Source organism: Leucoraja erinacea, chromosome 1, assembly GCF_028641065.1.
Source record: "Leucoraja erinacea ecotype New England chromosome 1, Leri_hhj_1, whole genome shotgun sequence".
Lineage (NCBI taxonomy): Eukaryota > Metazoa > Chordata > Chondrichthyes > Rajiformes > Rajidae > Leucoraja > Leucoraja erinaceus.
The window spans coordinates 54,939,725-54,965,267 of NC_073377.1; the positions used below are offsets into that span (position 1 = coordinate 54,939,725).

Sequence of the window (25,543 nt, forward strand, 5' to 3'; positions counted from 1 at the left end):
ATGCTGGAGAAACTCAGCGGGTGCAGCAGCATCCATTGAGCGAAGGAAATGGGTGACGTTTCGTGCCGAAACCCTTCTTCAGACTCAGGGTTTCGGCCCGACACGTCACCCATTTCCTTCGCTCCATAGATGCTGCTGCACCCGCTGAGTTTCTCCAGCATTTTTGTGTACCTTCGATCTTCCAGCATCTGCAGTTCCTTCTTGAACACAAAGTAAAATGAGGAATGAAAGGATGTACACTCAGGGTATTTTCTTTGCAATCTAGAACTGCAACTGTGTAAGGGCGATAAGATTTATAAGAAATGGATAAACATTTGATGAAAAAAGGAAACTGCAGTGGAATTATTCTGAATTGCAATAACAAAGCCACAATAGGTTAAAATTATATTGCACATAGAAGTGGAAATGAATTATTTACCAGGTTGGCCCCAGAAAAATCTTCTGTCTCACCACAGACATATTGCTTAATTATTTCCATGGCTATGATGGCTAGTACTTGATCTACAGAGAATAACTCTCTCAATACAGCTGAGCAATTGTCGTACCAATAAGACCTGGCCATGAAAAATTAAAATATGTTATTATAGAAAGATGTCTGATGAACAAATGAATGAGCTGAAATATTTGTAGAAATACGTATTAACAAAAAAAGCCCAGTAGAGAAATGGCACTTAGACTTTGTTACATAAAGAAAGGTTTCATATATTTCTATATACACAGATAAATCCGGTAACTATATTGATTGTATTGGAAAGCTGTAAAAAAAATTCCATATAAATATTGAAATATCACTAAATGTTTATGTCATATTGGTTTGAGTGTTTCAGGTAATTTGTGTAATTAATCAAATATTGATCTTGAGGTATCAAAAGACACAAATTCTATCTTGATAATGCTTCATTGGCAACAGCCATTTGAATTTTCAACAAATGATATTAAGAACTGTCTGAATCTTTTCCATGTAAAATTCAGCATAAAAAGCAAATTACAAACAAAATTTCCAATGAAGTAAAATATATATTGATCACGCATTTAGACAATCTGCCAACATCTCTAATAAAGAAAGAAGTATTCATGAAAACAGGAGCTTTTTTCTCTACGATGGAAAGCATTTAAAACAAAGTGCTTCCCAGCATCGATTTGGGACTCCAACAGTGTACAGCATTAATCACCATTTGAAGAGGAACTAGAACTTTCTGATGAAGATGATGAAGGAGAAGTACGGTCTTTTTTCTTTTTCACTTTTTGGTGATGCTTGTGCTTTCTTTTGTTCGTTTTCTTTTTCCTCTTAACAACAGTGTGTTTCTTGCTCCTTTTCTCACTTCTGTCTTCACTGGATGAACGAGATCTTAGGAAATCAAACATATTTAATTAAACATCAGTTGCATTTTTTATGCTATCCATGGTAATACAAGATGATAGGTCTGCTCATGCAGCAGTGGTATTTCCAGTTGTCTTAGTTGTTATGACTCCATTCAGAACACGGTCAGGTATAATCAGGATAGTTGTGAGAGGAAGGGTGGTCAACACTGAATTAAAAGTATTACATCTGAATGCACATGGCATAAGGAACAAAGTGGATGAGCTTGTAGCACAGTTGGAAATTGGTAGGTATGATGTAGGCATTAAGGAGAATTGGCTACAAGAGATCGGAAATGGAAGCTAAATATTCAAGGTTATACATCCTATCGTAAGGACAGACAGGTGGGCAGAGGGGGTGGGATAGCACTGCTGGTAAGGAATGACATTCAGTCCATAGCAAAGGGTGCAAAGGATCAGATGATGTCCCTGTGGGTAGAGCTGAAAAAATGCAAGGGTAAAAATACTCTAATGGGAGTTATTTACAGGCCCTCAAACAGTAGCCAGATAATAGGGTACAAGTTGCATCATAGAAACATAGAAAATAGGTGAAGGAGTAGGCCATTCGGCCCTTCGAGCCTGCACCGTCATTCAATATGATCATGGCTGATCATCCAAGTCAGTATCCTGTACCTGCCTTCTCCCCATACCCCCTGATCCCTTTAGCCACAAGGGCCACATCTAACTCCCTCTTAAATATAGCCAATGAACTGGCCTCAACTACCTTCTGTGGCAGAGAGCTCCAGAGATTCACCACTCTCTATGCATCAGGAAATAAAATCGGCATGTAGGTATATGCAAATATGCAAGTAGACTGGGAGAATCAGGCTGGCACTGGACCCCAAGAGAGAGAATTTGTAGAGTGCCTCTGAGATCGTTTCTTAGAGCAGCTTGTAGTGGAGCCTACCAGAGATAAGGTAATTCTAGATTTAGTGTTGTGCAATGAACCAGGTTTCATAAAAGAACTTGAGGTAAAGGAACCACTGAGGTGGTGACCACGATATGATAAGATGTAACCTAAAATTTGAAAGGGAGAAGGTGAAATTGGATATCGATATTACAGTTGAACAAAGGGGACTATCGAGGCATGAAGGAGGGGCTTGCAAAGATTGACTAGAAATGGTCTTTAGTAGGAATGACTTTAGAGCAGCAATGGCAGGAATGACTGTGGATAATTCGGAAGGTGTAGGGATCATTTCAGTCCAAAGAGGAAGAACGATTCCAGGGGGAGAATAAGACGACCATGACTGACAAGGGAGGTCAAGGACAACATAAAAGGATGTTGGGAGTTGGGAATTTTTAATTTCCCAACAGAGGATTGGGAAGTTTTAAAGAACAACAAAAGATAACTAAAAGGACAATACCGAGAGAAAAGATGAAGTACAAATGTAAGCTATCCAATCATATAAAAGAGGATAGCAAGAGTTTCTACGGATATATAAAGAGTAAAAAAGAGGCTAGAGTGGACATTGGGCGGTTGGAGAATGATGCATGAGAAATGATAATGTGAAATCAAGAAATGGCAGAGGAATTAAAAAACATTTTTGCATCAGTCATCACAGTGGAAGTTAGTGGAGTGGTGGAGAAGGTGCTAGTGGAAGTTAGTGGAGTAAGGAGAAGGTGCTAGGAAAACTGAAAGGTCCGAGGATGGATAAGTCACCTGGACCGGATGGACTGCACACCAGGGTTCTGAAGGAGGTGGTCTCAGAGATTGTGGAGGCATTAGGGTCCTGTCGCGCTTACACGACTTTTTCGGCGACTGCCGGCACCCGTCATAGGTCGTTGCTGGTCGGTGAAATTTTTCAACATGTTGAAAATTCATCGGTGACCAGAAAAACCAGGGAGATGCTAAATGCATTTCGTTGTCTCTGTACTGTACACTGACAATTAAAATTGAATCTGAATCTGAATCTGAAAAACGCTGCGACTCTTTGGACGACTGAGGAGACTACTCACGACCATACAGGCGACCATACCGCTGGTGACCAGAACAAGGTCACCACATGTTGAACATTTTTGGCGACCTGTAACGACCTATGACGGGTGCTGGCAGTCGCCGAAAAAGTGAGCCCTTCAGTTGTGATATTTCAAGAATTACTAGTTAGGAGTGGTTCCTGAATAATGGAAAATTGCAAATATCACCCCGCAGTACAAGAAGGGGGCGAAGCGGAAGAGTGGAAATTATAGGCCTATTAGCCTGACTTTGGTGGTTGGTAAGATTTTAAAGTCAATTATAAAGGATGAGGTTATGCAGTAATTAGAAGTTCACGAGGTTTTGTGAAGGGAAGATCTTTCCGGATGAATCTGCTGGAGTTCTTTAAGGAAATTAATAGCAGGACAGAGGGGAGACTGTAGATGTTGTTTACCTAGTTTTTCAGAAGGTCTTCACTAAGGTGCCGCAGGCTGCTAGGCATGCAGAAGGCAAAGAGTTGCAATAAAAGGCGCTTTTCAGGTTGGCTGCTAATGACTAGTGGAGTTCCGCAAGGGTCGGTGCTGGGACCACTTCTCTTCACGCTGTATATTAATGATTTGGATAAGGGGATTGAAGGCTTTGTGGCCAAGTTTGCAGATGACGCTAAGATAGGTGGAGGAGTAGGCAATGTAGAGGAAGCAAAGAGTCTGCAGACAGGTTAGGAGTGTGTGCAGAAAGGTGGCATATGAAATTTTGTATAGCAAAGTGCGGAGTCATGCATTTTGGTAATAAGGATAGAAGCGTAGATTATTTTCTAAATGGAAAGAATCCAGAAATTGGTGCAAAGGGTCTTGGGAGTGCTGATGCAGGACTTCCAAAAAATAGAATTTGTAAGTCGAATCGGCAGTAAAGAAGGCAAATTCAATGTTAGCATTTATAGCAAGAGGACTGGAATACAAAAACAGAGATGTAATAAGACGATGGTCAAGCCACATTTGGAGTACTGTGAGCAAATTACTGAGAGGATCCAGAGGAGGTTTACAAGAATGATTCCTGGAATGAGTGGGTTAGCATTTGATGAGCGCATGACAGCATTGGGCCTCCATTTGCTGGAGTTTAGCAGGTTGAGGGGGACCTCATTGAAAATTACAGAAATAATGAAAGGCATAGATTGAGTGGGTGTGGAAAGGATGTTTCTACTGGTGAGAGAGTCTATGACCCAAGGGCGCTCTTTTAGAAAGGTGGTGAGGAGGAACTTCTTTAGTCAGAGAGTAGTTAATCTGTGGAACTCATTGCCAGAGGGCTGTGGAGGCCAAGTTAGTGGGTATTTTTTGGCAGAGAGAGACACATTCTTGATTAGAACGGGTGTCATGGAGAGGTCAGGAAAATTGGATTAGGAGGCGCTGATCAGCCATGATTGAATGGTGGAGTAGAATCAATGGGCAGAATGGCCTAATTATACTCCTATAACTTGTGAACACTCGTGACTGGATAACTCAGACTACTGTTTTCATTTTAAGGGAGAGGCCTTGCATTCAAGTCCCCACTGTTTTTATCCACCTGTATTTAACTCTTCAACAATGATGATTACTTAAAGAGTATTGTGTGTTTGCATTATAAATACATATGGCCGAGGCCAATATCAGGAACAGGGAGAATTCTCTTACACATTAGATCGGTAGGATCAATTATATACTGGGAACTTGAATGCAAGGGGAACATGGATGAAGGAGATGAGTAAAATAGGCACGATATGGCTCCCAATTTTTTTTAAATGAATTAGATTAAGGTATTTATGATACTGATTTGAACTGACAAAACATAATAGGACCCAAAATATGTTGAAACTAAATTACATTTTGTTTTATTGATTCATTTGGTATGTTATAGTGATCTGGTAGAGGGACTTCAATTGTAAGCAACAATTTGTGGTGAACACAGAAAATTATTGTTAATTTTCATTTGTAAAACATTTTAATATTTAATGGTTTTAAACCTTGTTAATGGCATACACATAGAATTTGACAATTTATTAAATTGCAATAACTTAAATCTTTATCCTGTCCTTTGTTTAATTTTAATCTAATGCCCTTCAATAAAGATTTGATTTAGTTAGAAAGTAACAGAAATGATACAAAATGGGCAATCAACAACGTAAGACGAGTTCTTCAGAGATTCCAGTAAAATGAAAATACATTTTTTGTTGGTAGTTTCTTTGATGTCATCTTATGGAATTTTAAAAAAACAGCGAAACAATTCTTATTTTGGTTACATTGCTTTGAAGATTTAATCGATAGTCATTGTGATCTATCAAATATAATTTATTTTGACGAGATTTGTGAGAATTATATTGTGTATTACATATATTTTCTCTCCAGTCACCAGCATGTTACCTTTTTCTGCATTCATCTCTCTTCTCTTTCCTTTTCTTCTTGTAATGGTCTTTCTTTTCATCATCTGGTTTTGATTCTATAAGAATTAGCAGAGGAAATGTATAAAATAAAATAATCTAGAAAATCGAATCTCACATCCTAAATAGAACGGATTGATCTTATTGCTCATTTTACTTTTGCACCAAAATTTATTAAACTCATTTATTCTGTCTTCTCACCCTCGACTGTATTTAACCTATCCCAATTCTATAATCCCACTCCTTCTGAACCTTCTGAATTTTACAGTCGGCAGGGCAGTACTCTGCATATCGCCAACTTGAACCAACTCCAACACCAACTCCAATCCAAGTTATTTGCTTCCCAACATGTTGCAAACTACTGTTGACTGGCATTGGGGGAAATTAGTTAATATGTGCTACATTTAAAGATTTTTGTAGGCAATGAAGGTCTGATAAACAAAAATATATATTATCTCAATAAATGGCTAAGTGAAAAAAACAAATAAAATTGCACATGCTGGATATCTGAAATAAGAAAAGAAAATGCTGGAAATAGGTCAGGCCACACCTGTGGGAAAAGAGCTGAGTTAATATTTCGAGTTGAAGACCCTCCCTCAGAACAATGTCCCTCTTCCCACAGGTGCAGCCTGACCAGCCGAGTATTTCCAGCATTGTTTGTTTTTATTATATAATTAAGCTGTACAGGCAGAAATAAAACATGGATTTTAAAGATGCACTCACATGTATTCACATACAACTGTGGTCAAAAGTTTATAAACCTCAGAGGCACCAAATTTATGACAACACATGCACACTTGTTGAAGTTAATATTGGTAGGTTCTGCAAAGGGCGGGGCATCCATTATTTTAAATTGCTCCATACAGCTAAGTAAATGTATCTACCAATTCTTTGTTAAATATTGACTGTGGATAAATTGATGAAATTACATGTTTTGAGAGTTTGGATTGCTAAAGGTATTTGCAAAATTAATAATTTACATTTGAAAAATTGCACAGAGAAAGCTGGGTGGAGAACATACTTTAAAAAATAATTACAGGTGAAGAGGCCGATTTCCAACAAGACAACTGATCAAACAAACTGCTGTATCTAATTACCATGAATACCAATTTTGCCTGAAGATAGACACAAAAAGTTGGAATAACTCTCGTTTCCATTTCCCCTGACTCAGTCTGAAGAAGGGTCTCGACCCAAAACATCACCCATTCCTTTTCTCCAGAGATGCTGTCTAACCCCCTTAGTTACTCCAGCTTGTTGGGGCTATCTTTGGTTTAAACCAGCATCGGCAGTGCCTTCCCACACATATGTTACCTATTATGCTGTTATCAATAAAGCAGTAATAACAATAATACATCTGCATATTAACTTTCATTGCAATGAACAGGTATACATTTTATGGCTTAAATTTGGCATTTACACGTTCCATGAACAACTGTACCATATTATCATTCATAGAGTATTTGAATATTTTAAAGAATTTGATTAGTGTATGTGTGAAAATATGGTTCTGATTATGTAGTTGTGGTTTTTGCAGCGTCTTCCAAAACATTTGAATAATAAGGAATACGAACTATGTCAAAGAAGTACATAACAAAAACACGTGTAAAGTAAAATGTTCTACATTTCCATATTTCAAGGTGAATTGGAAATAGATGAATCACATGAACACAAGTTTCGTTCACATGAATGATACAGAGCACAGATTTAATTGACCCAAAATGTTAACTCTTTGTCCCGCTCTCTATAGATGCTGCTCACCCTTTTAAAAATTTCCAGCATTTTCTATTTTTATATTAGATTTCCAGCATCTGCAGTTTTTTTTGCTTTCCAAACATATTCATTGATTTAAGATCACTTAGATGTTTTTTTTGCTCAAACAAACTGTTTATGTGATTTTTAAAAACATTAAAAAATTTTGTAATAACTGAGCAATCGGGGGAGAAGGGCCTTGGTCAGGAAGGTGACCAAGAACCTGATGGTCACTCTGACAGAGCTGCAAAGTTCCTCTGTGGAGATGGGAGAACCTTCCAGAAGGACAACTATCCCTGCAGCACTCCACCAATCAGTAGGTATGTTGCAAAGCCTACCTGAAGCGTCGCTGAAAATCTGTCCCACCCTGTGTGCGCGATTTTGGCGCCGTTTAGAGGGGGGCGGGTTTAAAACGCGATTTTTCACTAGGCTGTTCAAATCGAGGTTTTTCAGCTTAGTTAATTATTAACGAAAAATCGCTGGAAGATTCCGTAGCTGGAGCTATTTTTAGTTTTAAGGGTTTTCTATACTTGTTATAGTAGATTAAAAATTAACCTCTAAACCCCCGACCGCCGGCAACCGGCCGGATCTCATACAGGGGAAAACGGAAGGTAGGCTGTTTATTTTTAGGTTAAAAAGGGCTTCTTAAGATCCCTTTATACAAAGTTTAAAGTTGCGAGTAGCTAATTTTGGGCCCATTATATCCCGCAGTACTTTTCTGGGCATTTGAGAGCACAAATCTAGCGCAATGTGAACGTTCTAAACCAGCGCGTTCACAGGATCCTACTAGAAAGCTGATTTAAATAGACTTTAATTTACAGCAATTGAACACTAAATTCCTTCCATTTGGCCTATAAATTAATGTAAATGACTTAAAAATCATGTTTTATTGTGAATTATTTGTGAATATTATTTGGACACTTAGGCTATTTAAAAATGTTAATCATTTATTAAGAAATGGATAGATGTTTAGATCTAGTAATTGAAGTCTGAAATTAGCTACAATTGGGTAACTAACTAATTATATGCTTTAATTTCAGGTCATCCAAGAAAGATTATTTTATATTTGTTTCAGAATGCTTCAATCTATGATAACTGAAAATTTCATTCAGCTCTCTTAATTTTTAAGAAAGTTATGGGCTTTTGACTGTCCACGATCACAGCTTTTTTGTTATGCCCATAGAAAATCAATAGGGAACAAGATGCTAATTTCCGAGTATGAAAATGGCCATAACTTTTTAAATACTTGAGATATGAAAGTGAATTAGGTGTCAAATTAAACTTATTTTTATGCTTGATCTGATGGGATAACTTGCAGACTTGATTTTTAAAATCTCAAAATTTTGTAACATTGCTACAATCAAGCCTTTATGGTAGAGTGGCCAGACGGAAGCCGCTTCTCAGTAAAAGGCACATGACCACTTGGAGTTTGCCAAAAGGCACCAAAATGACTCTCAGACCATGAGAAACAAGATTCTCTGGTGTGATGAAACCAAGATTGAACTCTTTGGCCTGAATGCCAAGCGTCATGTCTGGAGGAAACCTGGCCAATACCATACTTACAGTGAAGCATGGTGATGGCAGCATCATGCTGTGGGGATGTTTTTCAGCGGCAGGAACTGGGAGACTAGTCAGGATCGAGGGAAATAAGTACATGAACGGAGCTAAGTACAGAGAGATCCTTGATGAAAACCTGCTCCAGAGCGTTCTGGACCTAAGACTGGGGTGGAGGTTCACCTTCCAACAGGACAACGACCCTAAGCACACAGCCAATACAATGCAGGACAATGCTGGCTTGGTGGCAAGTCTGTGAATGTTCTTGAGTGGCCCAGCCAGAGCCCAGACTTGAACCCGATCGAACATCTATGGAGGGACCTGAAAATAGCTGTGCATCGATGCTCCCCATCCAACCTGACAGAGCTTGAGAGGATCTGCAGAGAATGGGAGAAATTACCCAAATACAGGTGTGTCAAGCTTGAAATGTGATATTTCAGTTATTTCTTTTTAATTACAAACACCTGTTTTTGCTTTTTTTATTATGGGGTATTGTGTGCAGATTGATGATAAAAAAAAAGAGAAATTTAATCCATTTCAGAATAAGGTTGTAACGTAGCAAAATGTGGAAAAAGTGAAGGGGTCTGAATACTTTCAGAATGCACTGTACATCATGTTGTATAAAGACTGTTGCAATTAATTGCCCTATAAAAGCCTGCATTTATATCATGGTCTCTCTGGGTTCTGCAAACTGACCTTTATTGATTGTTAATTTCCACCCTATTTTGGGTTTCTAAAACCATACTATATATATTTTATTTATCTTCTCTTGGGTCTTTACAAGGTAATTCTATAAGTATGGTGCAAGGCATTCAGTTCTATCATACAGCTTGCCTATTAATGAAACACGCTCATTGAGATGGAATATTTAAAATGCATAGGAAATGATATTACATTTTTAAATCCAAATAACAAAATAAATGGCATACCCTTTTTGTTAATAATATCCTGCAGCTGCTGAAGTTCCTCTTCCTCCTCAGAGTCTTCACTGCTGGTACTACTGACATCTAGAACAATGTCTTTTTGAGGATCCACACGGACAAAATTTCGACATTCAAAAGTTAGATGGCCGGCTGGAAGCATAACATAAATCTTTATTATATAAAGAAACTAGGATTGGTAACAACTACCATTGTTTCATTCTATTCACAATTTGGTGAAGAAAACCATAGAAGCCTTGATCCCATGCAGATAAACATAAATACCATTCAGGTGATGGCTGCTTACTGGCAATAGCATTAGGCTACACAAGTGATTAAGGGAGAGTCTAGTCCTGGACATTACCATCATCAATATCTTAGGATCACCACTGATCAAGAAATAACAGTTTCAGTCACATTAATACAATAGATGGAAAAGCAGGTCAGAAGGTGGTGATATCGCTCCAAGTCTCTCACATTCCACTCCCAAATTCAAAATAATACACTGCACTTGGTTAGATTGGTGCTGCTACAATACTCAAGAAGCTTGATTGACATCTGCCACATGTTCCATCCACTATTTCAAAACCCTTTCACCAACAGTGTCCCATAGTTACACTGCATCACTCAGGATACAGTGTTTTTAAGGAGCATCTCTGAAACTTTCAATATCCATGCTTAGGAAAAAAGGGTAGCATATCCACCTGGAAAACATTGTTCTGATATGGTCACATTTCCTCACAATCCTTACATCCTCAAGCCTTAGAAGTATTATCCAAGAACATAGAGAGGAAATGTTTAGAGGGATATGGCCCAAACTCAAGGCAAACTGGATTAGCTTAAATTCACCTCTGCAACATCGCCAAACACAGACCCTCTCTCACACCTCCCGCTGCAGAAAGACTCATCCATGCCTTCATCTCCTCCCAACTGGACTACTGCAACTCACTTCTCCTTGGCATCAGCTCCACCTACATCAACCGACTACAACTGGTCCAGAGTGTAGCCGCCCGACTCATCACCCACACCAAATCCTGGCATCACATCACTCCAGTCCTCAAACAACTTCACTGGCTTCCCATCTCCCACCGGATCACCTACAAAATCCTGGTCCTCACCTACAAAGCCCTCCACCCTCCACCATCCCCCCCCCCCCCCCCCCCATATCTCACTGACCTCCTCTCCCCCTACCAACCCTCACGGTCCCTCAGATCCACATCAGCCGGTCTCCTCTCCATCAACAAGTCCAACCTCCGCAGTTTTGGGGACAGAGCCTTCTCCAGGGCAGCTCCCAGGCTCTGGAACTCCCTCCCCCAACTGATCCGCAATTCCGTGTCCCTCACCATCTTCCAGTCCCGCCTCAAGACCCATCTCTTCCCCTCTGCCTATCCTTAGCCCCTCGTTCTCCTCCCTTTTCATCTGTGCTTGAATTGCCTCATATTGTGTTTTGAATTGAATTCTGTTTTTAATTTGTGTACTAGTCATGTCTCTACTATTTATTTCATTCCCCTTACATGTTTTTCCTCTACTTGCTAAATTTTTGTAAGGTGTCCTTGAGACTCTTGAAAGGCGCCCATAAATAAAATGTATTATTATTATTATTATTATTATTATTATTAAATGGGGCATCTCAGTCTGCATGGAAGAGTAGGGCCAAAAGGGAATGTTTCCACACTGAGTAACTCTATAAAATAATGCAAGTATCTTTACCATGTGAACTGAAGCAGTCTCCTCTGCATGGCCACCCTAACAATCATATCATATCTATCTATATATTCAAACTGTGTGTGTGTGTGTGTGTGTGTGTGTGTGTGTGTGTGTGTGTGTGTGTGTGTGTGTGTGTGTGTGTGTGTGTGTGTGTGTGTGTGTGTGTGTGTGTGTGTGTTTCGATTTTCAGATATTTTTTCAGATTAGATTTATGGCCTTTTGATTCTAAAACAACATGCAGAAACTCCGAGATTTTTTTCCATTTCGCTAGCCATTTCTGTTTTCCATTCGCTAATCCACTCCTCATTACATTTAGACATTTTTATGTACACATTTTTAAAATAAAATCCTTCCCCTCCCGCCACTCACTCATTTTAAAATCTAAATGGGACTCACGAGCTGCTGACGTCACAATGCCACATGCCAACCAATCGAGGCCCACCTGCCTCCAGGCCCCACCTCCCCATGCCACTGTGGATTAAAGGCACAGAGAGATCGAGAAACATCTGCAGAACAAACATCCTACAGCTCAGTTCCACTGTGGCTTTGTTCTATACATCTCGGGGCAGCGACTCCTCACGTGCTGAACCTTATCATCACTGTTGGTGCAGGCGACAGCCCGCTCATTCCGGCTGTGTGTTTACAGAGTCAGAAGCCGCTTCTCTCTCTCTCTCTTCTTTTTCTGGCAGCCCGGCTCTCCTCCACCCCCCACACTCCCCTGCGGCCCGCATCATGCCAAGTACGCTCGCGCCACGCCTCCCGCAGCTCGACTCCCGCCTGCCTGCTCCAACCGCCCCCCCCCTCTCCCCTCCCCTCCCCCCACTTCACCTCTCTCGGGCATCCTCCCCTTCCTCTCCCCCTTCACCCCCCACTCGCCCTCTCCCTTTCACAGAGCAGAATGCTGGCTGTTGCCAAACCGCAGCCGCAGTTTTTCAGCTTCTGGCAACTGTGCCCGACCACCTGCTTCATTGAATACCGCCATTTCCTTTCATTTTCATTTCATTTCACTGTTTGTGGGGCGGGCACACGCTCTCCATTGAAGCCTTGACGACTCTCATCAGTTTGTGGGTGCTTACAGAGTCATGAAGCCGCTCCTCCCCTCTCTCTCTCTTCATTTTCTGGCAGCCCGGCTCCCTTCCTCCACCCCCCCCCCACCCCCCCTGCCCGCATCATCCCAAGTACGCTCGCGCCACGCCTCCCCCCATCCTCATCAAACTTCCCCCCTCACTGCTCCCTCCCCTCCCTCCCCCTCCCCACTCTCTCCCCATCTCCCTCTCCCCCCCCCCCCCCACCCATCCTCGCCTCCACCCACCTCTCGCCCTTCTGTCTCTGCCCCTCTCTCTGTCTCTCCCCATTCTCTCTCTGCCCTCACACTCTACCCCCCCCCCCCCCCCCAACGCGCTTGCCAGTTGGGGGCTGTCATTGATGGCTGTTGCCAAGGACCAAAGAATAAGTTTATCAGCTTCGTGTGTGCAACTGTGCCCGACCGACGCCCTGCTTCAGGAAAGAATACCGCACGTTTGGGGGAACCAGACGTGCGCGAGTGCGTGTGCGTTCGAGTTCTCCTCGAAAACCAGATGCCGAAACGGGAAAGTTCTGACATATTTCAGTAGAGATTTTCCTTGCGAGTTTAGAAATCCACTCCTCTGTGCCTTTGGTACACTATTTTCCTGACTTTGTTAGTTAAAATTGTTGACCAATCTGACCTTTTTTAAAAATCTGACCGCTGCCCGGCTGCTGACGTTACAATAACAGTGAAATTTTTACATCTTCTGGTAGAAAATGTCCTTATGATTTCAAAAATCCAATCCTCCATAAGTTTTGTCGAATATTTCCCGAGATATTTACTAAAATTTATCACCAAACTTACATTTAAAAAAAATATTGAGGTTGCCCAGCTGCTGACCTCACAATGCCTTTGCACCGGGCCCAACTGCCTCCAGGCCCCGCCCAGCCCCACCCACCCAGCCTGGATGCTGGCCCCACCCGGCCTCGCCCACTGACCTCACAATGCCTTTGTACCTGGCCCACTTGCCTTCTGGCCCCGCCCCCCCAGCCTGCCAGGTTGTTAATTCCATTGTTTTCCATTGATTTGAATTTAATGATTTCTCACTAAACATCACTAATTCTTAACATTAACATTTAATTTCAAAGACAGTTTAAAAATAATAAATTTGCTGTCTTTATTGACAGCTTAGGTCGGACCCGTTGTGTGTGTGGAGGTGGGGGGGGGGGGAGGTTAGTGTGTGCAGTTCAGGCTCCTCCCCTGAATTCCATACAGCTGCCGACAGTTTTCATGCATGACATGCACACGCTTCATTTCCAGAACATTCTGAACGCGTGACGCACGGTTGCATTTCTGTCTCTCCCTCTCTCTCTCTCCCTCCCTCTCTCTCCCTAAACCCCCTTCCCCCCTCTCCCCCCCCCTTCCCTCTCTATCCCCCACCCTTCCCCTCCCTCCCTCTTCCCCTCCCTTCCCCCCCCCCCCCCATTCCTCCCATATCTCACCCCTCCTACCCCACCCACCTTCCCTCTCTTCCTCCCCTCCAACCCCCTCTCCCTCTGTCTCTGCCCGTCTCTCCCCATTCTCTTTCTGCCCTCATTCTCGGTTAGTGTGTGTGACACCGCATGCCGCTCCCCCCTTCCCCCGCAACCACACATTGGGGGAACAGACCCAATGGGTCTGCACGTGGTCTAGTTTATTTTTAAAAGTCCGCAAATTTAACAAAATATGTAACTTGTTGATTAGATTCAACCAGTTCCTGCCTTCTGTAAGTTTGGTTCAAGGGTAACTGCGCATTTTGTTTTTAAAGAAAGATTGTTGATTTAAGTTCCAGACTTGAGAACATTTTCTACACATGCACTCTATTGTAGTAATATACCTGTTCCACATGAGCAGAGATCCAACTTGGGCAAAAGTAATTTAATTACAAAAGGATACATTGCAAAAACCATTTTTGAATGGATGCTCTTTTGACTGCAGAAAACTGCTGTGGAATCCCATGGGTTCAACGCTAGAACTACTGTTTTTTATTGTACTTAGAAGTACTTGGCTTGAGTATATGATTTACAATTTTGAAGCCTGAAAATGATTTAAGGGGAGCATGATTTCAGGAGGATCCAAGCAGTTGATTAAACATGCAAGATATGGCAGGTGCAAATCAATATGGTGCTAAATGGTTCTCTTCTGGTGAAACAGGATGGGATTCAAAATGACCTAAATTTAGAGGTGCTGAAGTAGAAGACATGGCACTACTAGAAGACACTATTTACATTTGTTTTCAATATATGGCAGGTGATACAAAGGATATGTTTGCATCCTTAAGAATAGGATACTTGGTTCTGTAAATAGTGGCGCTAAGTACAAACACATGGAACTCATAATAACCTGAACAAACCTCTGATTTAGCTTCAGGTAGAACAGTGTGTACAATTCACGCCTTTGGAAAGATGTCAAAGTTCTGTACAGTATTCAGTCATGTGGAGAGTTTGGAGAAGTTGGGTTTATTCTCCTCATGGCAGAAATGTTTAAGAAAAGACCTAATAGAGGAATTGAAAATTATTAAAAGTGTTCATAGAGCATGAAGGGAGAATTTATTTCCTCTGGCAAATAGGTCATATTTAATTTAATGATAAATGAACCAGGAAGGAAATGGGGAGACATTTTAAATGGGGGAGATCAAGATCAAAATATATGACCAAAATGGGTGATAGAATCATATGAAGGAAACATACAAAGTCATTTGGATGTGTCCACAAAGGGTAATAATTGATACGGGTAAGATTTATAAGGAAACTAGACCGTGGGACCCGTGAGAGTGAGGGGGAGGAGGTAGAGAAGGAAGGTAGAGGGAGGGGGGTAGAGATTGAATGGTGGGGGGGTGCGCCTTGTCACTGGGGAGGGCTGTTCCCCAAATGCAATACTCCACCACTCACCCATAGGTTCTAATACTCACCACTCCCTAGAGAGGGGAGGGGGGTGGTATGTGGAGCATATGTGAAAATGGGAAGGCTTTTTGGAAGAAGATACAAATTAAGGAGATTAAAAGAAAGCCAACACTCCTGCATATACACAGACATTTAGAATGTTGAGAACAAAGGGAAGAGTTTTAGTATAATACAGGTGACAGGGATGTGAACCTAAATTGGACACATTAATCAAACAGCTGGTACATCTTTTTGTTCTGCAAAATATTCTGAAATCAAAACTCATCTGAGCTCTCAAGTTCATTACAAACCCTTCCCTTTTTCTTCCAATTCCTTCCCTCCTCTCTGTTTCTTCAGGCCTTTCTCTAATACCTTCTTTTCTCTCTCTGGTTCTTCATTTACATTTTACAGGATCTGGGCATCATTGTCAAGGCCAGTGTCTGTTACCTATCCCTAAAGGTACTTGAGAAGGTAACAGTGAGCCACCTTCTAGAACTACTGCACTCATTTCAGGCAAAATACTCCCAACATGCAGTTAGGTAGAGAACTCCAGGAGTTGGACCCACCAATGAAGGATGATATATGATGGATGGTAAAGTTAACATTTCAATATTGATGTATTTTAGGTGGTAAAAGTCTCAGCGTTGGCAGGATCTGTCAGGTGAGTAACTGCAGCTCATTTTATAAATACATCCTTGCACGTTGATGGTGGAAGGAATAAAGATATAATGTGGCAGATGGGGTATCAAACAAGTAGGCAGTTTTACGAATGATAGTGATTCTTGAGTGCTGTGGGAGCTGCTCTGATGCACGTGAATGGCCAATATTCCATCACACTGCCTAGTGTGACAACCCCCCCCCCTCCGTCTGGATTGAAGCCGCCAATGTCCTTTGGTTGACCCGCGCCACGCTTCCCCCTTGCTGCTTCCTCCTCTCCCCCATTTTCATACTCTTTCCCACCCGACCCCCCCCCCCCCCCCCCCCCCCCCCCCCCTCCCTGAAGCCCCCCCACCTCTCGAGGCCGTCCCCCCCCCACCCTGAATGGGCCTGAAGCCTGAATGAAGCCTGAAGCCGCCAACGGGAGCGATTCCTCCGTTGATCGCAAGGACACGAGGAATCGTTATGCCTTTTCTTCGCTGGTGATCCCGATCTCAATTGTTCAGTCGACCCCGTCTGAGTCACCCGCTCGCCGAGTTCAAGTCAACACTCTCCCTCTCTCTCCTCCCCTCCTCTCACCCCCCCCCATCCTCCCCCTCCCTACTCTCTCCCCCCCCCCCCATTCCCCCCCCCCTCTCCCCTCCCTTCCTCTCTCCCCCTCTTCTCCCCCACTCCACCTCCCTCTCCTCCTCCCCCCCCCTCCCTAGCCCTTCACCCTACCCCTATATTCACTTTGTCCCCCCTCTCTCTCCCCCCCCTCTCCATCCCCCCTCTTCCCCACTTTCCCTCCCCCCTCCTACCTCTCTCTGCGCCTCGAGATAGGACGGGGATGGGGTAAAAGGAGTCAATTAATAATATTAATATAATATCAAGGGTGGTGGTTAGTGTTTGTGTGTGGGGGGGGGGTGGTTAGTGTTTGTGTGGGGGGGGGTGGTTAGTGTGTGTGTGAAGCCGCAGCCCACCCCCCGCCCCCGCACGTTGAGTGACGGGTTTGTTCCCCCCTTCCCCTCCTTCCCCCTTCCCACTCTCTCCCCCTTTCCCCCCCTCTTTCCCCCTCCCCCCCCTCCCTCCTCTCTCCTCCACCCTTCCCCCTCCTCTCCCTCCCGTCACCCCACTACCCTCCTCCACCCCCACCTCTCTCCCCTCATCTCCCCCCCCCCCATCTCTCTTTCCTCTGCCCCTCTCTCTCTCTGCCCCTCGAGATAGGGCGGGGATGGGGTAAAAAGAGCCCATGAATAATATTAATATAATATCAAGGGGGGTGGTGTGTGTGTGTGTAAGTGTGGAGGTTAGTGTGTGAGTGTGGTGGTTAGTGTGTGTGTGGTGGTTAGTGTGTGTGTGGTGGTTAGTATATGTGTGTGTGGTGGTTAGTGTGTGTGTGTGGTGGTTAGTGTGTGTGTGTGGTGGTGTGTGTGTGTGTGGTGGTTAGTGTGTGTGTGGTGGTTAGTGTGTGGAGGGGGGGGTGGTTAGTGTGTGTGTGTGCCCGTGTGTGTGTGTGCGTGTGTGTGGGGGGGGGGGGGTGGGGGTGGTGGTTAGTGTGTGTGTGTGTGTGTGTGTGTGTGAGTGTGTGTGAGTGTGTGAGCGTGTGTAGGATAGTGTTAGTGTGAGTGTGTGTGTGTGTGTGTGGTGTGAGGGGGGGGGGGTTGGTTAGTGTGGGTGTGACGCCGCAGCCCCCCCCCCCCTGCAAACCGCGCATTGAGTGGACAGGACCCTCTCCCTCCATCTCCCTCGCACTCCCTGCCCCACCCCCCTTCCCCTCTCTCTCTCCCCCCCGCCCCCATCTCTCTCCCCTCCCCACCCTCTGCCCCCCTCCCCACTCCTCCCCCCCCCCCCCTCTCCCCTCCTCCAACCCCCCCTCTCCCCCTCCTCCAACCCCCCCTCCCCCCCCCTCTCCCCGCCCCCTCCAACCCTCTGCCCCCCCTCCCCTCTCCCCTCCTCCAACCCCCCTCCCCCCCCCCCCCCCCCTCCTCTCTCCCCCCCCTGCTCTTCCTCCCCCCCTCATCCAAGAAAAACATCCACAAAAACTCATTCATACCCATTGCCATAAACAGCTTAAATAAAAAATGACGAATGGACAAATTAACCCTGACGCATTGTCACTTTACACGTATCCACAACTTTTATCTTGTCTATTTTTACAGTTTTTAATCTTATATTTGCTTTTAAGATCGATTACACTGTGTGTGCTCGCAGAAATCTGTGTTGTATGACTGCTTATCAGTACATTGTCCTGTCTGTATGTTGAGCCACGTCAAAGAAGATTTTCTGTTACGACAGACAATAAAGTTTTCTGAATCTGAATCTGAATCTCTTAATTAAATTGTGCAAAACTGCATTCTGGAAATTTCTAACAGCAGAACAATTCTAGAATCAATGCAGTGTAGGCAAACAATTTGCTTTTAATTGCACAACCGGTAATTGTGATTTTTGAGTATTGCATGGGAAGTTTCAATTTTATTCACAAAATCTGTGTGTTCATTGATAATATCTTAATCTCCATCATTCTTATAAGCCTTTACATAAATTAATCAAACATTGTCATATTCCTCAACAAACATACTAAATTAATCTCAGTCCCTGTAGCATCCATAAAAATTATATATTATCTGATCAAAACAGAGTGCGACTGGAGCCAGCATTTGGTGTTTTCTTTTGGAATGTCAGTTAAACAGTGAGTTGAATGTTTGCACTAAATTTGGCATATTGGTGGAAATATACCTTGTTCACAAAAATAAAAAAACATTTTAGATGTATATGTTACAAAACTTAAAGCACACGGCATTGGGGGTTCAGTATTGATGTGGATAGAGAACTGGCTGGCAAACAGGAAGCAAAGAGTAGGAGTAAACGGGTCCTTTTCACAATGGCAGGCAGTGACTAGTGGGGTACCGCAAGGCTCAGTGCTGGGACCCCAGCTATTTACAATATATATTAATGATCTGGATGAGGGAATTGAAGGCAATATCTCCAAGTTTGCAGATGACACTAAGCTGGGGGGCAGTGTTAGCTGCGAGGAGGATGCTAGGAGACTGCAAGGTGACTTGGATAGGCTGGGTGAGTGGGCAAATGTTTGGCAGATGCAGTATAATGTGGATAAATGTGAGGTTATCCATTTTGGTGGCAAAAACGGGAAAGCAGACTATTATCTAAATGGTGGCCGATTGGGAAAGGGGGAGATGCAGCGAAACCTGGGTGTCATGGTACACCAGTCATTGAAGGTAGGCATGCAGGTGCAGCAGGCAGTAAAGAAAGCGAATGGTATGTTAGCTTTCATTGCAAAAGGATTTGAGTATAGGAGCAGGGAGGTTCTACTGCAGTTGTACAGGGTCTTGGTGAGACCACACCTGGAGTATTGCGTACAGTTTTGGTCTCCAAATCTGAGGAAGGACATTATTGCCATAGAGGGAGTGCAGAGACGGTTCACCAGACTGATTCCTGGGATGTCAGGACTGTCTTATGAAGAAAGACTGGATAGACTTGGTTTATACTCTCTAGAATTTAGAAGATTGAGAGGGGATCTTATAAAAACTTACAAAATTCTTAAGGGGTTGGACAGGCTAGATGCAGGAAGATTGTTCCCGATGTTAGGGAAGTCCAGGACAAGGGGTCACAGCTCAAGGATAAGGGGGAAATCCTTTAAAACCGAGATGAGAAGAACTTTTTTCACACAGAGAGTGGTGAATCTCTGGAACTCTCTGCCACAGAGGGTAGTTGAGGCCAGTTAATTGGCTATATTTAAGAGGGAGTTAGATGTGGCCCTTGTGGCTAAGGGGATCAGAGGGTATGGAGAGAAGGCAGGTACGGGATACTGAGTTGGATGATCAGCCATGATCATATTGAATGGAGGTGCAGGCTCGAAGGGCCGAATGGCCTACTCCTGCACCTAATTTCTATGTTTCTATGGTTCTATATAAAAGTGAAACTAAGGTGCAGCAAATTAATATATTGCGTACTGCACATACACTAACCTTGATTATTTACCAGAGGTCCTCACGAACTCTCCCGTGTTTTCCCCTTGATTCGAACTCGGGGAATGTCGGCAGCAAGTCCGTAGATGTTTCCTAGCGGCTCGTAATGCCAGCCGTAGGAACTCAGGGCATCGGGTAAGTCGGGACATTTTTTCAACGTTGAAAAATGTCCACGAGTTAAAAAAATAGCTCCGTGTACCTACAAACGGCTATTACCGTAATTCTCCGAGTTCAAATCAAGGGGAAAACTCAGGAGAGTTCGTGAATAACTCGGGAAAGTGGGACAGGCATTAAATTGTCATCATGACAGTGGAAAATAAATTCATTGTATAAGAAAAAACAAATATAAATACAAAGTACAAAATCTAAACCACCCAATAACACAGAAATGCACAACAAAACAATGAATTCAGAAGTGCAGCAATAAGACCGAGGCCTCGCAAAAAGTCCGCTATGAGCAATGTTTAATAATTCTCAATGTTTACTACTTACGATATCCACACTTCTTGCATCCTGCTCGGATACTGTCTTTATTTGGGCCTGAAATAAATTATTTTAAAATTGTAAATGATATCGCAACCATACTGTATTATTTAGTTGCATCATTCATTGTCATTTGCAAAAAGACAGGATCTGAATATATGTAATGTCATTCATGGTCTCATGATATTCAAGAACTTCACAGTCAATGGAGTATTTCAGAAACAGTCAAAGTTATCTTCTTCTTCAAAGGCATGGCCTCAGGGTCAAGGATTACTTGCACTCACTTATCAGGCAACTGCACTTTCCTCTCACCAGATATAGAGTGCGGTCCTGATCTCTCATCTGCCTCATTGGAGAGCTTTGAATTATCCTTAATCGTACTTTATCGGACCGTATCTTGCACTAAATATTGTACCCTTTATACAGTGCCCTGCATAATGTTTGAGGCAAAGACCCATCATTTATTTATTTGCCTCTGTACTCCACTATTTGAGATTTGTAATAGAAAAAAATCACGTGGTTAAAGTGCACATTGTCAGATTTTATTAAAGGGTATGTTTATACATTTTGGTTTCACCATGAAGAAATTACAGCAGTTTCATAGGGAAACAATCATGTTTGGGACACAGGGCTTCACAGGTGTTTGTAATTGCTCAGGTGTGATTGTAATTAGGTGCGATTGTAATTGCCTCCTTCATGCAGGTACAAGAGAGCTCTCAGCACCTAGTCTTTCCCCCCAGTCTTTCCATCACCTTTGGAAACTTTTATTGCTGTTTATCAACATGAAGACCAAAGTTGTGCCAATGACAGTCAAAGAGTATGAGACTGAGAAACACGAATAAAACTGTTAGAGACATCAGCCAAGGAAAATCTCCACAGTTGATGACAGAAGAATTCTCTCTATAATAAAGAAAAATCCCCAAACACCTGTCCGACAGATCAGAACCACTCTTCAGGAGTCAGGATTTGTCAATGACCACTGTCCGCAGAAGGCAGCATATGAGCATAATTACAGAGGCTACACTGCAAGATGCAAACCACTGGTTAGCTGTAAAAATAGGATGGCCGGGTTACAGTTTGCCAAGAAGTATTTAAAAGAGCAACTACAGTTCTGGAAAAGGTCTTGAGGACAGATGAGATGATGATTAACTTATATCAGAGTGATGGCAAGAGCAAAGTATGGTGGTGAGAAGGAACTGCCCAAGATTCAAAGCATACCACCTCATCTGTGAAACAACATGTGTGTGGGTGTTATGGCCTGGGCATGTATGGCTGCTGAAGGTACAGGCTTAAATAAAGTTAAATAAAACTTTAAAAACACCACAAAGATCTGGCAAAGCAGTCAAGACTTTATTTAACAGCATCAAACACTGATCACTAGGAACAATCTAGACGATTGCTCACCGAACAAAGATTCATCTGCTCCTTATATACAGAATTTCCCTTTGATGTGTATTTTACAGTTGTAGACACTTAAGCATATTTTCCTCCTTCAGAATGGTTTTATAACAAATGTAAATTATGCATCTCCAAAAGACACAGCTCAACAAACATCTTAGACAGATCAATAAACATATCTAATTCCCAGCCCATGGTAGTTAAACAGATGTCCTATTACCCAGGCGACGGCTGTAGTGCGGGGTGACGGAGGGTGGGAGTGAACGGTGGCACTTGGCGGTGGACAGGGATGGCCAAGGCAGCGGGGCGATGATGCCGGTGTTGTCCAAGGAGCGCTGACCTTCTTTCCTCCCCACTTCCTCTGCCCCTTCCGCTCTCTCTCTCTCCCCCTGGTATGCCCTCCTTCATCCCCCTTATCCAGGAACCACTCCTCTCCATCCCGCACTGAACCCCATTCCCGCCCTTATTCAGTCCTCACTGACATCCTCTGTGCGAACATCGACTATGTTTGATAACGGAATGCAATCAAATGTGTTTTAATTCCTAATGTTATTATTTGTTTTAATTCATAAAGATGGGTTAATTAAATTGTGAACACGTGAAACATTAAAACTGCAATGTTCGATTGTCACTGCTGCCATTGACACGTTATTACAGAATTCATTTTAATGGCAAATCAATGCTCTTAATATGGAGTATCAGTATTATAGTTATTTAATGAGCAACATTCACAACTAATCGTTGGATTTATCTAGGTTTTACTTCTATAGTCGCTCATATACATCACAAATTTGGTCAGGAGATATTTCAGTTGAAATTTTAACGTTAATTCTGAAGTGGGAATGGTGGAAACAGCATTTATCAATAAAAAACTTTTAATCTGGTGTGTACAAACTCGGTATCTTCATTGCTGTTCACAACACACATATCTAATCTGAATGCCCGGTAATGTGGTGTTTTGACACCTTTAAACATATTGCCAAAATAACATTTGCTGCAGTTATGTCTTTTGGCCATCTCTTGTCAGTTAGTGTAATGTTTAACCTGTCAGATGGGTATAGATGGATTAATTAAATTGTGAACACGTGAAACATTAAAATCGCAGTGTTCGATTGTCACTGCCACCATTGACACGTTATTACAGAATTCATTTTAACGGCAAATCAATGTCTTAATATGGAGTATCAGTACTGTAGTTATTTAATGAGCAACATTCACAACTATACGTGTTTAAGAAGGAACTGCAGTTGCTGGAAAATCATAGGTACACAAAAAAGCTGGAGAAACTCAGCGGGTGCAGCAGCATATATGGAGCGAAGGAAATAGGCTATTTCCTTCGCTCCATAGATGCTGCTGCACCTGCTGAGTTTCTCCAGCCTTTTTGTGTACATTCACAACTATACGTTGGATTTATCCAGGTTTTACTTCTACAGTCAGTCATATACATCACAAATTTGGTCAGGAGATATTTCAGTTGAAATGTTAACGTTAATTCTGAAGTGGGAATGATGGAAACAGCGTTTATCAATAATTTTTTTTTAAAATCTGGTGCGTACGAACTCGGTATCTTCATTGCTGTTCACAACACATACATCTAACTTGAATGTCCGGTAATGTGGCGTTTTGACACCTTTAAACATATTACCAAAAGAACATTTGCTGCAGTTATGTCCTTTGGCCATTCTTGTCAGTTACTGTAATGTTTAACCTGTCAGATGGGTATAGTCGGTTTTAACAGCTATTATCATAAAACGCCTTTAGAAATTTCTTTGCAACCTGTATATTTTGTTATGGAAAAATTATGTGGGAAGCGAGAGTGTTTCTGTGCCAATAGCAATAACGACCCATGCTTGTATCAATCTGTAGTTTGCATGGTTAAGCATATATGTTACCGTGGTCCAGGATTTATTGACACAGGTTGATCATACGATGAATAATCCAACCACATTTTTGTTTGGAAGTGGAAAGAAATAATAGAAATTGTATTCATTGCAACGTGTAAAAAGAGTTGAGATACTGTATTATAATTTTGTTGCATGTCATTGTGGTATATATTATGTCTTGATTGATGAATATGTTTAGTTTGTGATTTTATTTGAAGCAGAAATAATATGTGAATGCTTCATTGAGTATAATTCCGACTGGTAACTACGCACTTCAGCCGAGCATATTATCACACGCGTCATGCAAGCGGTCTTAAATGACCGCCTAAACTGTCATTTGGCAACCTAAAAAGCTGCCTAGGTTGCCAGGCTGACAACAGAGAAAAACAGTTAAGTGAGAGCTCTGACTACACAGGCACACTTGTCTGTGGACCCTACGACACCATTCAAGAGTCAAGATTGGGGATGTGCAAAAATTGGGGAGGGGGGAAAAGGGTGTCAGTCTACCCTACCGAACAACAGAAGCGGGAGACATTTTACAGTTTGATAGCCAATGGGAAAAAGGATCTCCTGTGGCATTCTGTGCTGCATCTTGGTGGAACCAGTCTGTTGCTGAAGGTGCTCCTTAGGTTGACCAATGTGTCATGGAAGGGGTAAGCTGTATTGTCCAAGATGCTCCACAGTTTGAGGAGCATCCTCCCCTCCAAGACCAACTCCAAGATCAATCGAACTCCACTCCCAGGACAGAGCCAGCCTTGCTGATGAGCTTATGCAAGAAGGAACTGCAGATGCTGGTTTAAACCAAAGATAGACTCAAAAAGCTGGAGTAACTCAGTGGGCAGGCAGCATCTCTGGAGAGAATGGGTGACGTTTCGGGTCGAGACCCTTCAGTCGAAAGCTCTCCAATGCTGCCTGTCCCGCTGAGTTACTCCAGCCTTTTGTGTCTATTCCTGATGGCTTGTTGATTCTGTTGCGTCCGCGGCCACCACACAACAATAAGTAACCTCAGCAACTATGGTCTTCTGTGGACTTTGAATTACGGTTGCACTGGGAAATTCGGGTTTGTCACTGTAATGCTTGCCTCGTATCACGGTTATTAGTTTATTGTAGTTTCGATTATCTATGTGTCATTTCATTTGCGGGCCTGTTAAGCTGCAAGTAAGAATTCCATCGTCTCGTAGTCGGCACACTTAAACACTCAGATAAATATTTTGCAATAGGAGTCAAACAATCGCGTGCGTTTGAAATTCATATTGAATTCTTGCTATTCTTTTACAAAGTCAGAAATAGAAGTCGGGGAAGGAAAATACGGTAGATTTCTGTCGATGAACGCCGTTTCCATATCCTGACTACCCTGTGGTCAGCTTCTGCTTCAAGCGTTGAACACAGGACCTAATTTAAATCATATTTCCCTTCCTTTAAATAACCAAAACGTTTTAGACCATTCAGAGTTCTGCGTAGACAGCATAAAGCATTACATTTACTCTTTATATTTACCTGAAAAAGCCATTGGAAACGTCCATTCATAACCGAGTGCGCACTCACCAATCGGCTTCCTCTTCCTGGTGCGTCTTTGAATATCTTCCCAACAGCCAGATTTCCTCCATCTCTGATAT

The 25,543-nt window shown here is 42.6% G+C and overlaps 1 protein-coding gene across 1 annotated transcript; it reads right to left on the reverse strand.

Annotated features, from left to right (window-relative positions):
* Nucleotides 1-676: 676 nt before the first annotated feature.
* Nucleotides 677-25,536, reverse strand: srek1ip1 (SREK1-interacting protein 1). Its single transcript, XM_055635040.1, has 5 exons — nt 25,425-25,536; nt 20,656-20,703; nt 9,914-10,057; nt 5,665-5,740; nt 677-1,348 (listed from the first exon to the last, which is right to left on the reverse strand). The coding sequence occupies exons 1-5, from the start codon at nt 25,435-25,437 to the stop codon at nt 1,165-1,167; spliced, it is 465 nt and encodes a 154-aa protein (XP_055491015.1). The 5' UTR covers nt 25,438-25,536; the 3' UTR covers nt 677-1,164.
* Between the last annotated feature and the right edge of the window lie 7 nt (nt 25,537-25,543).